Genomic DNA, 15,280 nt, shown 5'->3' on the forward strand with positions numbered 1-15,280 from the left:
CCCCTCCCCAAGTAATGCTCTGGGCAAAGGATGTGACATGGTTTCCTTCCCTGGTGCATTGTGGGCTAGTTGCTGGGGTGGGGGAATGTGGTATTTAATTGGGGTAGTGGTGGTGGGGAGACTATAGCTGCTGGAAGGCAACCAAGTTCTAGTTGGATTCAGGTAAGCCCCCTTTGATGCCCTGATTCAATCCGATGAATTGACTTGAATCGATGCATTCCTCCATGCACTATCAACATGATGTAAAATTAACAGTACTGGACCAGAACTAATACCAATACAGATATTTCCTCAGTGCACAGCAGAGCATACTTTGAAATATCCCTGGAACAAAGCACAGGAAAAGACACCATGAGTTGCCACACCTTCAGATGGCTCCCAGGGCAGGATCTGAGGGCAAAGGATAGAGCCACTTACTGAAGACAAGCAGATCTGGGAACCTGTCTTGGGATCCATGATGGAAGAAAGATGAGATGTAAATATAATATTAGTTGAGGAGAAACAAAATGAGGAGTTTGCCTGAAGATTACCCCATGCATACATACGACATTTAAAAGAAGTTATGATTTGTTTGATCTAAAACAGTTTATTATACAAAAATATGGTAAGTGCTTGAAACATCTGATAAACAAGGGTATATGTTCAGATTCCAATGTTCATACATGTACAGTGAAAGTGTTTCATTGAAGAGCTGAGAAATCCCCTTTAAGTGTAATAGTACAAAATGTTAAAAGAGTTGCCAGGAGCTACTGGATGTTCTCTCATGATACAGTTTCAGAGTGTATACCCAGGGCACATGTCCACTGAACATTCAAGCCAGGTTCGAACTGCTTGTTACAGCTGTCTACCAAGGAACTCTGGAAAGTGTTCTAGTTTGTGCCTTCACAAAACTATGATTCCCAAAGTTCCCAGGAAATCCAAGTCTCACCAGCTTGTGAAGACCAAGTTTTAAAATCAGTGGTATGAAGCCCGGTTTTTGAGCCACTGTATTTAAAGGAGCTTGTTCCAAGGTAAGTGTGCATGAGATTTAAATGTTAAATTTGCTGCACAGACACACCCTCAGTTCCAGTTTGTGATAAAGCTCCTCATTCTCTCCTATGCAGCTTTTTTCTAGGATGCTACCCTGGAAAGTCACCACTAGAGGACACTAGATCCCAACTCTGATTGGAAACCTTATCCCAGTATACTTTTGCCTTGCCAGTAGCTCCCCAGTTCAGTACATAGTTTGTTGCTACTAAGTTGACAGTATGGCCTGAATTCCGTTTTAACTGTTAAGCATCTGTCCCACTTAATGCTTAAATATTTCAAAAATATTTTTAATATAAAAGCAGATGCAAAAAGCTTTTTTTTAAAAATAAATATTTTCACCATAAAACTTTAACTCCTATGTGAAATATGCTCCCCCTGCTCCTATTGGATACACAAAGCAACAATTCCTAGAAAAACAACAGTGTCCTGAATGATAAAACAATTTAGGATTGCACTTTATATACATCTTTTCACTCTGCAGGATTGTTTCTGGTATGGAGCAACTTACAATGTACCAGAGTAAAATTCCTGGTCTCTGGTTTGAAAATGAGGCGTAGATGGCATCTGAAGTCAGACTTCCTGGTCCTCGGACCCGACACAAACTCCACAGTGCAGAGGGGGATAGGATGATCGAGCAAATGAAGTCCGACTGCTGAAATGCCATCATTTAAAATTCCTCAAGAGCCAGCTCCAAATCTAAATATTTTGGAAGACTAAAAGAATGTAAGCCATGCCTGGGGGGACCCGTGGAGGAATGTACTCTTATTGCCAGCAGTTCCGAACGGGCTGCAGATAGGCTACAGCACACACGGAGGAGGACTGATCATGATGCTGATGCTTGCTAGTAGTGTGTGGCAAAGCTTTTCCACAGCATCACAGAAATCCAGACACTTTGGAAGGGATTCTTGTGCTAGCCCTCCTTTTGCACTGGGCATGAAATCAAATGCGCACTTAAGGGCTCAAGAAGCTAGACATGATGTTACTGATCCCAGAAAGGAGGGAGGGAGCCCGACTTCACATCCAAAGGCACAGCAAATGCAAAACATCTGTTTCAGCTATAAGAGTCCCTGCCTGATTTCATAGAGTGGGGGGCTGGGAAACCCATTCTTCTCTCACAGTAAGCAGGCTGCTGACATGAAGTGCAAGTTCAGAGAAAGGGAGGGGATACGTTAGCCTTTCCTTTCTATAGGCATGACAAGACAAAAAGGGTTCTGTGAAGTCTGCATGGAAATCAGAGCAGCAATGGTCCACTGAACCTACATATTATTTTTTTAAAAAAACACATTCAGGAACCAGCTGAACCACCATTACATAGTTACAACAATGTGTTAAAATGGGCTCTAGCATGGCCAGCCCTGGTCAGTGGACAGGGGTTTTTTCTTGTCCTTTGATTTAAAAAGGTAGTGCAGCGATGCACGGTTGGTTTGGGGTGGGGTGGGGGCAGATAAGGCACTTGCTGCTGATATCACAGCTGACATGTTAACAATCCCTTTTAGGGTTTTCCTATTATGAGTTTCCTGGAAGAATCTTTGCAGATCTTTGCAGGGTGTGTGTGTGTGTACGTGCACATGTATTAACACACACAAAAATTTTCTTCCATAGTTACAGGCATTGATAAAGTGCAAACATTATTGGCATTTTGTACAATCTCATTTTCCGAGGAAGCACCAACATAGCTTATCCTATGACATGGTCAAGGCAGTCACTCCAATGACATGACACATTGCCCCATCATGGCTACCTTACAGAAGTAATATCTTGCTCAGGAGCTGCAACGTAGAGGAAGAGGTGGGATCCTCAGTGCCGCAGGAAGTACATCCAAAACTCAGGACCTCTTCTTGTTCCAAACTTGTGCACAAACCCAAAAGCAGCTATTTCTCTGTCATGCAATTTTCGCCTTGCTGGTCTTTACTTGGCACTGTTCACAGAGCCATCCTCAGGAATCTTCTCCTCCGAACTGCTTCTCCCCGACAGTCTGTCCTGGTATTCGAGATCATTGAATCGCTCAGCTACGCACTGCGCAGTAAGCCGGGCCTCAGGGTCATGGTCCCAACACTCAACAAGAGTCTCACACACCTTCTGGATGCCCTGAAAGAGGCAGAGAAAGCAACAGAGACCTGAAAGTTGCAGCACTCGGCAAATGGTAAAAAGCGTGAAATAAGGTATATGTTAATATATGATCTGCTCAGGTGGTACTGGTGTTTAAGTGATGAAAGAATGCTAGCAACACTGATGCAGCTTCAGCATGCCAAAATTACACCATGGGCACTTAACACCATATAGGACGGATTGTGTTTGTCATGGATGGAAGTAATTTAACTTGTTGATTTTTCTGGCCAGTTTTTGCGTCCGAGAAAAGAAGACTGCACTAGAAGCTCCTGAATTAATTTTCCCTTTACAGAGAATTCAGGCAGCTGACAGAAAGCAACTTGGAGGGAGCATTACATTGAGTTGAACATTATATCAAGGCACAGTTTTGATTGGATAGTAAGAATTTTCCAACACACACTCAGTCACAATGAAAAGGAGGTGTGTGTGTGTGTGTGTGTGTGTGTGTGTGTGTGTGTGTGTGTGTGTGTGTGTGTTGGGGGAGGGCATACAGAGCTGCTTGGGAGTTACAAGGTCCGGATCTGTTTTGCCTATTTAATAGCAGGGCCAAAGTAAAGGATATCCAACGATGTCACGGGAACTACACTCAACAAAGATTTGTCTGCTTTCCAGGTATGGAGAGATCAAAGGAGCAAAGAGATGTAATCATTTGGAACTTTTATGTATTTATTTATTTATTTATTTTATTGTTGCATTTATATACCGCCTTTCATTAAAAACAATTGCAAGGCGGTTTACAAAAGTTAAAAAACATACAATAAAATGAAACTTGGGTGGGGGGAGGAAACTATTAGGAAAGACAGTGGCTGATAGGATGCACAATGCAAGGCTGGTGTTGCTCATCAGTTGGCACTGCTGCGCATGTGATAGGCAGCCCTGATGGTGTTGCACAAGCAGGCAGTTGCGCACCTATATAAAACTCCACACTAGGGGTGTGCAAGGTTCGGAGGCCCCCCGGACGGGCACAGGGGGGGCCTGTCGCTTTAAGCGGGGGGGTGGTAGTACTTACCCCCCCGCCGCCGCTCTTCCCCCTCCGGCGCTGTTCCCATCAAGGAATCTTCTTGGGGCGGCGCATACGTCACATATGCGGCGCCGCATACGTCACAGCGCGCGCGCGGCAGCATCAGAGACGGGCGCGCGGCGCGCAGGGCGCATGCGCGCCGCTAGCGCTCGTCTGTGGGCTTTCGCAACAACGGGGGCAGCATTGGAGGTATTTTGAGACAACGACGGGGGCAGGCAGGGGCGGCAGAGAGGAACTCTGCCACCCCAAGAAGATTCCTTGATGGGAACAGCGCCAGAGGGGGAAGAGCGGCGGCGGGGGGGTAAGTACTACCACCCCCCCCGCTTAAAGCGACAGGCCCCCCCTGTGCCGGACCGCCGGACTGCCGGACCTCCGGACCGGTCCGGCGTTCTATGGAATGTTGCCGGACCGAACCGTGCACACTCCTACTCCACACTCACAGTTGCAGAGCACAACTTCCATTGGAAACAAAGGTGCAGGAGTTTGAAGTAGTTGCAAGTGTCCACTTGCACAACACTGTGAAGGCCTGCCTGTCACATGTGCAGCAGTGCCACCTGATGGGCAATGCTGGCATTTGCATAGCACAGCATAGCATGGTGGCCAATTTCACTATCAGCATGACTTGACTATAATGGAGGTCACAGAAACATAGGAAAATGCCTTAAACTGAGTCAGACCATGGGTCTGTTGAGTTTAGTATTGTCTTCACTGACTGGCAGTGGCCTCCCAAGGTTTCAGGGAGGAGGCTGACCCAACCCTACCTGGAGATGGTAGGGATTGAACCTGGGACCTTCTGACTGCAAAGCAGATGCTCCCCCACTGCTGCTGCCCTGTTCTGTAACTCAAGAGTTCCCTCGGTCCTGTTTGAGACTGGATGTAAAACAGGACCTTCACCTTGTGAGCTTTCATGTAGTTTCTTGCCTCTGCTTAGACATATTAATTCATTAGGTTATGTGTTAAGTGCTTGGCCTTTATTTCAACAGAAGAAATTATGCAGCAAAACCTAGCTATTATTAGGAAAGAAAATGGTTCTCACCATGGTCACAAGAAGTGACATTAAACAGGATTAAGATGAAAAATTTTCTGCTGTTTTTAAAAAGCTTCAAAGTCCCGTTTTAATGGCAAAATTCACCTAATGGGCGATGTTGACGGATATCAACAATACAATGATATTGTAGGTATACCAATAATATTCATTTTCTGCTCGCACTGAAATTACTGGCATTAAAGTTAAATTAAATATTAAACATTAACTTGAAATCAGTAGTGCAACAAATCTCATTAAGAGAAGGGGGAGGGAGGAGTGCTGTGTACACTCCATTTCAGAATTTAGCATTATGAATAATGGGTTCATTACAAAAACGCCACTGCGGAGGAGGAAAATGAATATGGAAGAGCTAATACAGCATAAACTGCTCAGGATTTACAAGTTTTGCAAAAGTACTTAGAGCCTTGCGCAATGAATAGCAAATACCAAAGGCCAATTCGCCCTGCGAGTTTGACTGATGTTTGACATGACCAACCACTAAGCTGACCAGCTGCCATCTATGGTCAAGTGCATGCCCTGTAACTGGAATGTAGCAAAACACAAGATGCCCACTCCAGTGCAATGAGACCAACTGGAAAGTGCAGAGCTCACTGAGAAAATGCAGAGAAGAAGGAGACAGGGAGCTGTGGCTTGCAGTCCTGTCACCCAGAGCTATAGCAAGGATTGCTGCAGCCGAATGGGATGCTCTTACCTGATGGTTCAGCCAGGAGTTTGGGATCTCCGGTCGCCCTCTGTCCCGCAAAACATTGTCCTTCATGCTTTCCACACATGGGTGTTCCCGTACTTTGGAGCCAAATGGTGGCTCGTAGTCTTTCACCTCTGCCAGGAGAATAAATGAACACAACCAGACTGAAATCAGGCTTGTGGGCCAAGATCATACAAAGACAGAAGCCAACTCTGCTGGCTGCTCCTCTCCTCCACCCTCTGAAAGCAAAGCACTGTCGTCGTCGTCTTTTTTTTTCTTAGCCCAATTGCCCCCACTTTTAAGATTGTCTATTTCCTCCTCCAGCATTATCTGCCTTAGGGAGACATACTGACAACAACAGAGGTGGGCCGAGGTTGAACTTCCAGACTAAAACTTTGGACCTGGAAGCCACTCTCCTGGGGATACAAACATGAGTTTGGCCTAATCAAGAGATGGATTTTTTAAAAAATAAGAACACACGTGGGACAGAAAAGAAGCCAGGACTCAGCTCGGCCAAAAGCAATCTATGCCTCATTTCTGTTTGCTGAGGGACGGGAGCCGGTTATGACATCTTCTGAATCAACCAACAAAACTAACCTCTAAAACAAGAACATGCCAAGACAAACCCATAACAGGATCCCAAGCAGATTAAAGTCCCAACTAGCTCCCCATGCACAAAGCACTAAATCCCAGCAAAACTGGGAGGTCTCACAGCACTTCAGATGAATGCTAAAGCTTGGGTTTGAGGAGATTTTGCCAAGCTCTGGAACAGCCATCAAAACTAAACTAAGACAGATGGAGCACAAAGTGCTTTTTTTGTTGTTGAATGTTGTTCACCATGCTATGCACTTCATGGTGAAAAAACGGTGTGAGTTTTAAAACAATATAACAAGATTAAAAAACATTTTATCACCGGAAGTGGAGATATTACAGTTGATTTCAATAATCTAGAAATCACTGGGCTCTCTGCAAACACACACAGAACTGACTCACAAGCCGAGTGACTCTCTGCCATTGGGAGCAGATCGGCCTTGTCTACTGCTTATTACTTTTTTCTAGGAAAGAACTGAAGGGAGTTGGAAATGCAAAAAAGAAAAAGAGGACGATGAAAGGGAGCCTTAGGAATGCAGTTAAGCAATAAAGACATTAAAAGGCTGTAATCCGGAATAATTTGTATTGGCAAACTCTTTGTTGGCCAATGCATATCAAACATCCGCCACATATTTTCTTCAAGTCTCAGCTGGAGCTCAGATGAGTATTCCATGCACAGCCATAAGATGTGACCAATAATTTCAAATGCCTAAACTAGTAGGGCTTGAGTCCATTGATCTAGTATGCCGAGATAAACAAGTAGGAATTAGATCTTTCAATAAAATACAGGAGAACTTAGTTACTTGTGTAGGTTCCATTCCTCATCTACTACCATGAGGAACGGAACTGCAAGGAATGAAGCATTATTCCTATGGGGAAAGGGGGGTTCCAGGCTGGAGGGAAAATGGCAAAAAAGGGCAAAAACCTGTACTTTGGCGTACTCTGTAATGCAGGGCTGCTCAGCTTCAGCCCTTGTGCAGATGTTGGCCTACAACTTCCATAATCCCTGGCTACTGGCCACTGTGGCTGGGAATTATGGGAGTTGTAGTCCAAAACCAGCTGGGGGTCTAAGTTGAGCAGGCCTGCCATAGCGTCGCCATATGTCCTGGAATCTCCCCATGTACCCAGGAATGCACCAAAAAGGATGCAATGCTCTCCAAAACGGCAAAAACTCATGGATAGAAATAAACCACAAAATGGCTCCTCCTGTCTCCTCTTGGGCTCCTGCAGACAAAATGGTGGGCGGAAGTGACCTCTGAAGTGTCTTCTGGCCCTCTAGGAACTGTGGATACAAAAGTTTTAATACTTTCGTATCCATGGATACTGGAAACGGGTGTCTATTAGACACCCCGTGGTTACGCGGAACTGCAAATAGCAGTTTCGTGAATAACAAGGTCCTACAGTAGATGTCATTTCAATAGCATTAAAAAGGTAAAGTGTGCCATCTACCAAGATTAAAATAGCACACTGGATCACCCCGAGAAATGCAGAAGACAGCTGCTACAATGGCATCTCTTCTAGGTTAAAGACTTATGGGCAAAACCATTGATCCATTGTGGCTTATGTAAGGAAGGATTGGTGTTTTCTTAATTTAACCCTGTTTTATGCGGTTCCTGTGCATTCACATGATAAAGCATAGATCAAGTCCTATTTTAATTGGCACCATGCAAATACTGCACATTGTAACTGCTGCTGAGTGCTAATCATCTCGGTATCAGGCAGGCTGTGTGAGATAATTCCACATTATTTATTTTTGTCAGGAAAGGACATGGGACAAAACGGAAACAGACTTTGGAGACGGGCAACAAAGACAGACACAACCTCTATTCCCTGGAGCTGGTCTAAGGAAACAAATGGGTTCTGAAGCACAATATAGGGCAATTTACAAATGTCAAGCTTTCTCCTGACACAAAGGAAGATGTTGGTGTTTACATTTTTAAAAAAATTAATCTGCAAACCTGAGTAGAGGTAGTACCTAAGAGTAACTTCCATAGAGCAACGGGGGTTATGTGCAGGTAGCCAGGAGGAGGACTGCAGCTTATGCACTTAAACTGGTCTCAGTTAAAGGCAGGAGTTACACATTTTGAAAACAACATTATGCAGAAAAACTAGTGACTCTGCCCTCCCACCCATCCCTATAATTGTGGTATTGACAGAACTGCTGGACGAACATGTGCGTATTTGTGCCTTTTGTTCTTCTGCCATGCCAGTGCAAAGTCTGGCTGAGCATCTTCCTAATCCTAGAGACAGGCCATTCCATTTGCATCTGAAGATGCGCCAAAAGGTGGCTCTCTCTTTCCCACTGAATCTGGTCCTGGGCTTACTATGCCCAGACGACAACAGTCGCTTTCGCACATAGGAAGTTGCCTTATACCATTGGTCACTTAGCTCTATGGCAGGGTTTCTTAACCTTGGGCCCCCAGATGTTGTTGGACTACAACTCCCATCATCCCCAGACATGGCCTTTGTGGCTGGGGATTCTGGGAGTTGTAGTCCAACAACATCTGGGGGTCCAGGGTTAAGAAACCCTGCGCTATGGTATAGAAACATAGGAAGCTGCCATATACTGAGTCAGACCATTGGTCTATCTAGCTCAGTATTGTCTTCACAGACTGGCAGCGGCATCTTCAAGGTTACAGGCAGGAGTCTCTCTCAGCCCTATCTTGGAGATGCCAGGGAAGAAACTTGGAACCTTCAAATACTCTCCCCATCCCCTAAGGGGACTATCTTATAGTGCTCACACATGTAGGCTCCCATTCATATGCAACCAGAGTGGACCCTGCTCAGCAAAGGGGACAAGTCATGTTTGTTAGCACAAGACCACTCCTCCTCCCAGAAGTGGCTCCCAAGGTTTGAGGCAGGAGTCTCTTGCAGCCCTACCTGGAAATGCCAGGGATTGAACCTGGGACCACTGAGCTATGGCCATCAGTCTTCAAAACTGTGAAGTTCTCTCTCTCTATCCCTGAAACACACCCAAGCCTTTCTCCATTGCCTACGCCTCTTCCCCTCTGAACTGCTATACTTAAATCAAAAGACTTTGTTTCAATCAAGCCAGCCACTCTCCCAGGCAATATGATATTCCTTAGAACAGCTCAGGGAACAGAAGCCATTTTGAAAGGTATGTTCCAAATTATTGCCTGGTAACTCTGCTTGTTTGGACTGATGTCATGTACTGGCAACAAAGGTCTTGAAAATAGGTGGCTTTTAGAGGGCTGTCAGATCACTTAACGCACTTGCTGCTTTCCTTTCTCACAGTATCCATGTCGGTTGCAAAGGCAAAATGCCTGGATGGAAATGAGATTTCTCACAAAGTGTAACATCTGGTACACAGCTGTTGTACCGACCAAAATACCAAGCTAACAGGGTAGTGGAGGAGTTCAAGTTTCCCCCAAAGCAGCATTGCTGAGTTTCTAAATATGACTTCTCAATTATACTCCAGCGAAACATCAAGCAAACTATAGCCTCCTTCCCACACACGCTTCTCGGCACAGAGTTCAACAAGTAACAGGATGGCCTTTCCCTGCCATCCCCCCCCCCCCCAGGCCGACTCTTTACCCACAACTACACTACTATTTACAGCTGCAGTGTGCAGGTTAAATGCCATGTGCATTTTCGGCAGCCAGTGCTGGCTAAAAGGGGCCGAGATATGTGAAGATTGTTTCCAGCATATCTATGCTTCACCCCACAGACTGTGTAGAATGGGGGTGGGCACTGGGAAGCTTGGGACCTGCAGGCAACCCCCAGGCTCAACTGAAGTAGCTCTCCAGGTCTATGGGCTTGTTTCTCTTGCTCTCTCCTTCCCATCAATAATACAAAATGGCAGAATGAGAGCATGGGCACGCCACTGTTACCCATTCCCCCCACCCCGTTACATGGGTTTGCTTTGACTTTCTCTCCCATTCATCTCTCTCTCCATCTGCTTTCTTCACAAAGCAGGACTACCTTGCTCCCCTCCTGTAGTGAAATTATCCTGGAATTCAGGGGGTATGAGGTTGAAAATCCCTTAATCTGTAGATGCAAATTTCTGTACCAACTGCCATTTTCTGACAAGCTTTGCCTCCCCAAATGTGCTGATGGCTCCTAAGACTCTGGCAAATAAAACGTTGCTCCTGGAAGCCTTCAATCTGCCTACCCCTAGTGTAGAACACTTCATAGTTTTGTTCCCAAGCAACCCCTAGAGCCCCTTTTCAGGCAAATATGCACCTTACTGAGAAAACCCAAAGCCATGCACCCTGGGATGACATCAGATACAGGGGGCATGGCCACTGCCCAGGAGAGGGTCTGTTTGGACCCTCTCTCACCCTCCCCATTTAACATTTCATTGAAATGCTGGCTGGGCTTTCCCCCACAGCCTAGCCAGCATTTCACTGAAACATCAGCTGGGGAGGAGAGGGGTGCACCTCACGCTCCCAGCTGGCAAGCGCTTCATTTGAGCCAGTGTGGTGTAGTGGTTAGAGTGCTGGACTAGGACTGGGGAGACCCGAGTTCAAATCCCCATTCAGCCATGATACTTGCTGGGTGACTCTGGGTCAGTCACTTCTCTCTCAGCCTAACCTACTTCACAGGGTTGTTGTGAGGAGAAACCCAAGTATGTAGTACACCGCTCTGGGCTCCTCAGAGGAAGAGCGGGACAGAAAATGTAAAATAAATAAATAAATAAATTTGCTGGCTGGTGCGGGAGGGCGCAATGGGGTACCCAGGCTGAGGGCAAGGGTGTACCTTGGCGGCCTCCCTTCCAAACTCTGGCAGCTGTCCTCCCTTGCTCAATGTTCCCTACACCCCTGGATGAATGATTCAACTGTGTAGACATGAAGACACACACATTTGAGATCTGGGAGGATTCTCTTACTCCACTGGGATGGCACGTTCATTATGTCTCTTACAGTTCACACCAAAGAACATATTCCCAAAGGTTCTACTACATTTTGCATGTGTACAAATACTTCCTGAGAACATACCTTTTCCTAAAACATGCATTTTCCTAAACGTATTACTAAGGTGCATATTCCAAGCATCAGTTTTTATGTGCTGCTGGTTAATATTACAGAGAAGAGTTGAGGCTTGCTTCGTGTTTAATAATCCACACATGATTTTAGTTGTTACTTAGTAAAGCTGTTCTAGTTCGAATATGTTTAAAATTGTCCTCTTCTGTGTATGCTTTGCACACATATTGTGTAATGCGATAGCTAACTTCTACCATAGATCATTTCCACCCAAGAAAGATTGGTAAGGGACTCCACCCTTTTCTTGCTAACATAACACATTTTTCCTTCCTGATAGAATCCTGGCTATATTAATTTTAGGCATCTCTGTAACTTCCTGAGTAGAGCTGCTGCAAGGGTGGTTCCTTCCCTAGGCACTATTCCAGTGTGCTCATCAAACAGCAACAGGAAGAGACCTCAGGCATTAGTAAGGATGAAAGAGTCTTCTTAAGCAGTACATGCTTTTAAAAAGGCAAACAGCTGAATACAAGATACCAAAAGTTCCAAAAAGCCAGTCAAAAATCCTATCAGCTTGTAAATATCTCCCTCACAAATGTTTACCAATCTGAAAAACGTACACAGACATGCAATAACTTCGCACAAACTAAGTTTATTCACAAAGTCCCCAGAACTGATACCATTTAAAAATAAATAAATAAAAATAAAGGTTAAGCAATGGACATACACACAAATGAGCAGAGGTCAAAGGAATCTTTGTAGTGGCCTAGAGTCATATTCCACTGAGGGGAGAAGTCTTTTCTGTGCTATGTGATTCCCCTCCTAGATGCCAATCAAAGGAGTAGACCAACTGTACAGCAACAGATGTCATGGAGATGCTCCCGTCTTCCTAATGTTTCCTAAAGATGTGGGATTCTGCAGCTTCTGGTGTGTCAGCACAAAGTTAATATTTTTTGGCTTCTTTGAGAAATCAACATGCCATACTGGTTGTTTTAGGGTGAATGTATACCACCATAACCCAAGAATGTGTCTGATTAATTCAGATGCAGTTTGTGAGGCCTAAGCAAAGAGATCACTTTCCCATGCAGAACCCAGATGTGACAATTACTGTTGCATCTTGGTTCCCTTTGCTAAGGTTTTGCCAGATATGGAAACAGAAACATAGGAAGTTGCCTTATACTGAATCAGACCATTGGTTCCTAGCTCAGTACTGTGTGCATGGACTCGCCAAGATATCAGGCAGGGGTTTTCCCCAACCCTATCTAGAGATGGTAGGGATTTAATCTAGGATCTTCCGCTAACAAAGCAAAAGCTCTGCCGCTGAGCTATATGGCCCCATGCATATAATCACCCAAACAGACAATACAATTAAGGAGCCATTGGGTATTACTCTCACATCACATTTGTTCTACTTTGCTGCACTAGTGTTTTTTAAGGTAAAGATAATACAATAACTGGATTAAGAAGATATTATAAGTGTAATGGATGCTCTTAGTTCATATTAAAGAGCAGGAGAAAGACTAGAAACAAAACTGTGGAATCAGCATACATCGTCATGCTGAAGCAATCACCAATGAAACCATTAGCATTTGGATATTAGGTAGCAGGGATGTGGGCTGGGACTCCTCAACACACTCCCTTGAAGAGGTCTGGTTGTCTTTTATACTTGGTAGCTTGGAGGTTAGATTGCTTACTACAAGGGGGGGGCTCCTCCCACCTTCTTACTAGAATGCACAACTCGGCTTACTTGTTGAGCCATGCAGAATGCTCAAACTACTCCTCACCTACAAGCACACATCTGGAGTGGCACGGCTCATTCCCTCCTTTTCTTCGTGTGTGGCATATTACAATACAGATAAGGTAAGCTAATCTGTCAAGGGGTTAAGCGTACTGTGGACATTGCCAAATGCACAACTGGCTTATCCAATCAAATTTACACCCCTACCCTTCTTCCAAAGCAGCTGAGGAAATTACACAGGTTTTCCCCACCAGCAGTCTCCTACTCAGGCTGTGCTCAGGATCAGACCTATTTGGTTTTAGCAGTAGAAACACAGGAGGAGTGGTTTGACTAGGTAATAGGGAAATGCATGGAATGGGATTTGTGTCTGTTCTGCCCTCTGAACGGAACACAAATGCCCAGAACGTTCCATTGGAACAATCGGTCGAACTGGTTGTTCCGATGGAATCAGCTTGGAACATTTTGAGTGTTCCAAGTGCCATATCGGACTCCTGGCAGCAGGAGGTGCTTTCAGGAGTCGTTACCTGATTACCGCTCGTACCTGCGAGCAGCAGTGCTCACCCAGCATCTTGCACCGAGGCTGACCCACCTATGGTGCTCTTTTGACCGCTGAACATGCACGGCAGCCATCTGTGTGGTGGTGCTGACTATGCAAATGGATGCCATGCTTGTGCAGAGACCAGAAGAGCACTGTAGGTGTGGCAGCCTCAGGATGAGATGCTGTGCAGGGTGCAAACAGGGTGCAAACGGCCTTGTAGGTGCAAACAGTAACCAGGCAATTACTTTTAAAAGCACCTCCCACCGCCCCTTGCCAAGAGTCCAAAAGAGTGCTTGGAACATTCAAAAGGGGACCATGCTATTCAGAGCTTGAAACAGACCCCTCATTCGAAGGGCGTTTGGTTAGGAGTTCAAAACACTCAAAATGGCCCATCCGGAGTCAGAATGTTTCGAGCTCAAAATGTTCTGCACATCCCTACTAGATAACCTTCTTTCTAGCTGTATGGTGATAATTGGGTAATAACTGAGTTTTTTCTCCAGTTAAACCTCCATTTAAGAAATGGAGAAAGGGATCAAAGCGTAAGTTGGTTATACTGAAATAACTAATCAGGTCTGGTCCTGAGCACTGCCTTGGTGGGAGACTCCAGCAGGAAACTGTATAGAAGTGTCTTTCTAGGCCATTTCCCCACTTCACTACCCAAAGCGGCTTGCAAATGAAATAAAAACAAGTAGCAGAGTGAGCAAGAAACCCCAAAGGCTTTTAAAAGTTTGAAACACAGAGGAGATGGAGGGAAACCTAACAAAATCAGATATAAGTAGCAACAACAAAACAAAGCATTAAACTAGTGTTCAAAATGATAAAACTGCAGGGAAGGGCATTCCACAAAAAAGGTGTCACTACTGAAAAGGCCCTCTTCCTGGTTGCCACCCACCTGATTTCTCAGGGCCTCGGATATAAATCTCACATTATAGGCCACTTCAGGAAATAGTCTAAGTACGACACAGGGCCTCAGGCCATTTGGGGCTTTAAGGTCAGAACTAGCACCCTGAACTGTGCCTGCAGATCTTTTAGAATGGGAGTTCGATGTTCAGAGTGCTGGACTCCAGTCACGTGTCTAGTTGCCATACTCTGAACCAGTCAAGTGCCTGAACAATATTCAAGATAGTTCATCGCACATTACAGTAATCTAACCTGGATGTTACATGAGCGTGGATAACTTTAGCAAAGATTTTTCTGTTTAGAGGTAATTAAAGATAGTAAACCAATCTTTGCTGATGAACACATATGAAACTGCCTCATTCTGAGTCAGACTTTTGGTCCATCTCAGTAAGTAAGCACTGTCTACACTAACTGGCAACAGCAGTGCTGGGTTTCATAAAGCGATCTTTTCCAGCCTACCTGGAGATGCCAGGGATTAAACCTCAAACCTTCTGGAAGTAACACACACAACAATGTACATCCCACTTTCTGATGAAAAGTACTTTGTGCTGCGGATGCTATTTGAGCATCTGCCAAAGTAAGAACTGTATTGAATATGTTGCAGCAGTGTGAACTGGTAACAATTGTATCATGGCTACTATAAAACTGAAGGAAAATTCATTTGTGCAAATGACTTGGGGA

General features: G+C 45.0%; 1 protein-coding gene across 3 annotated transcripts in view; it reads right to left on the minus strand.

The window, feature by feature from the left end:
* Positions 1-560: 560 nt before the first annotated feature.
* TGFBR2 (transforming growth factor beta receptor 2) overlaps positions 561-15,280 on the minus strand; it is a 122,728-nt gene continuing 108,008 nt past the window's right edge. For all 3 annotated transcript variants that reach the window (XM_053263170.1, XM_053263171.1, XM_053263168.1), the window contains exons 6-7: positions 5,899-6,026; positions 561-3,117 (exon numbers count right to left, since the gene is read on the minus strand). In XM_053263170.1, coding sequence (XP_053119145.1) covers positions 2,938-3,117; positions 5,899-6,026 — 308 coding nt within the window. In that variant the 3' untranslated portion in view covers positions 561-2,937. The remainder of the gene's footprint in view (positions 3,118-5,898; positions 6,027-15,280) is intronic.

This window comes from Hemicordylus capensis, chromosome 6 (genome assembly GCF_027244095.1).
Source record: "Hemicordylus capensis ecotype Gifberg chromosome 6, rHemCap1.1.pri, whole genome shotgun sequence".
Classification (NCBI taxonomy): domain Eukaryota; kingdom Metazoa; phylum Chordata; class Lepidosauria; order Squamata; family Cordylidae; genus Hemicordylus; species Hemicordylus capensis.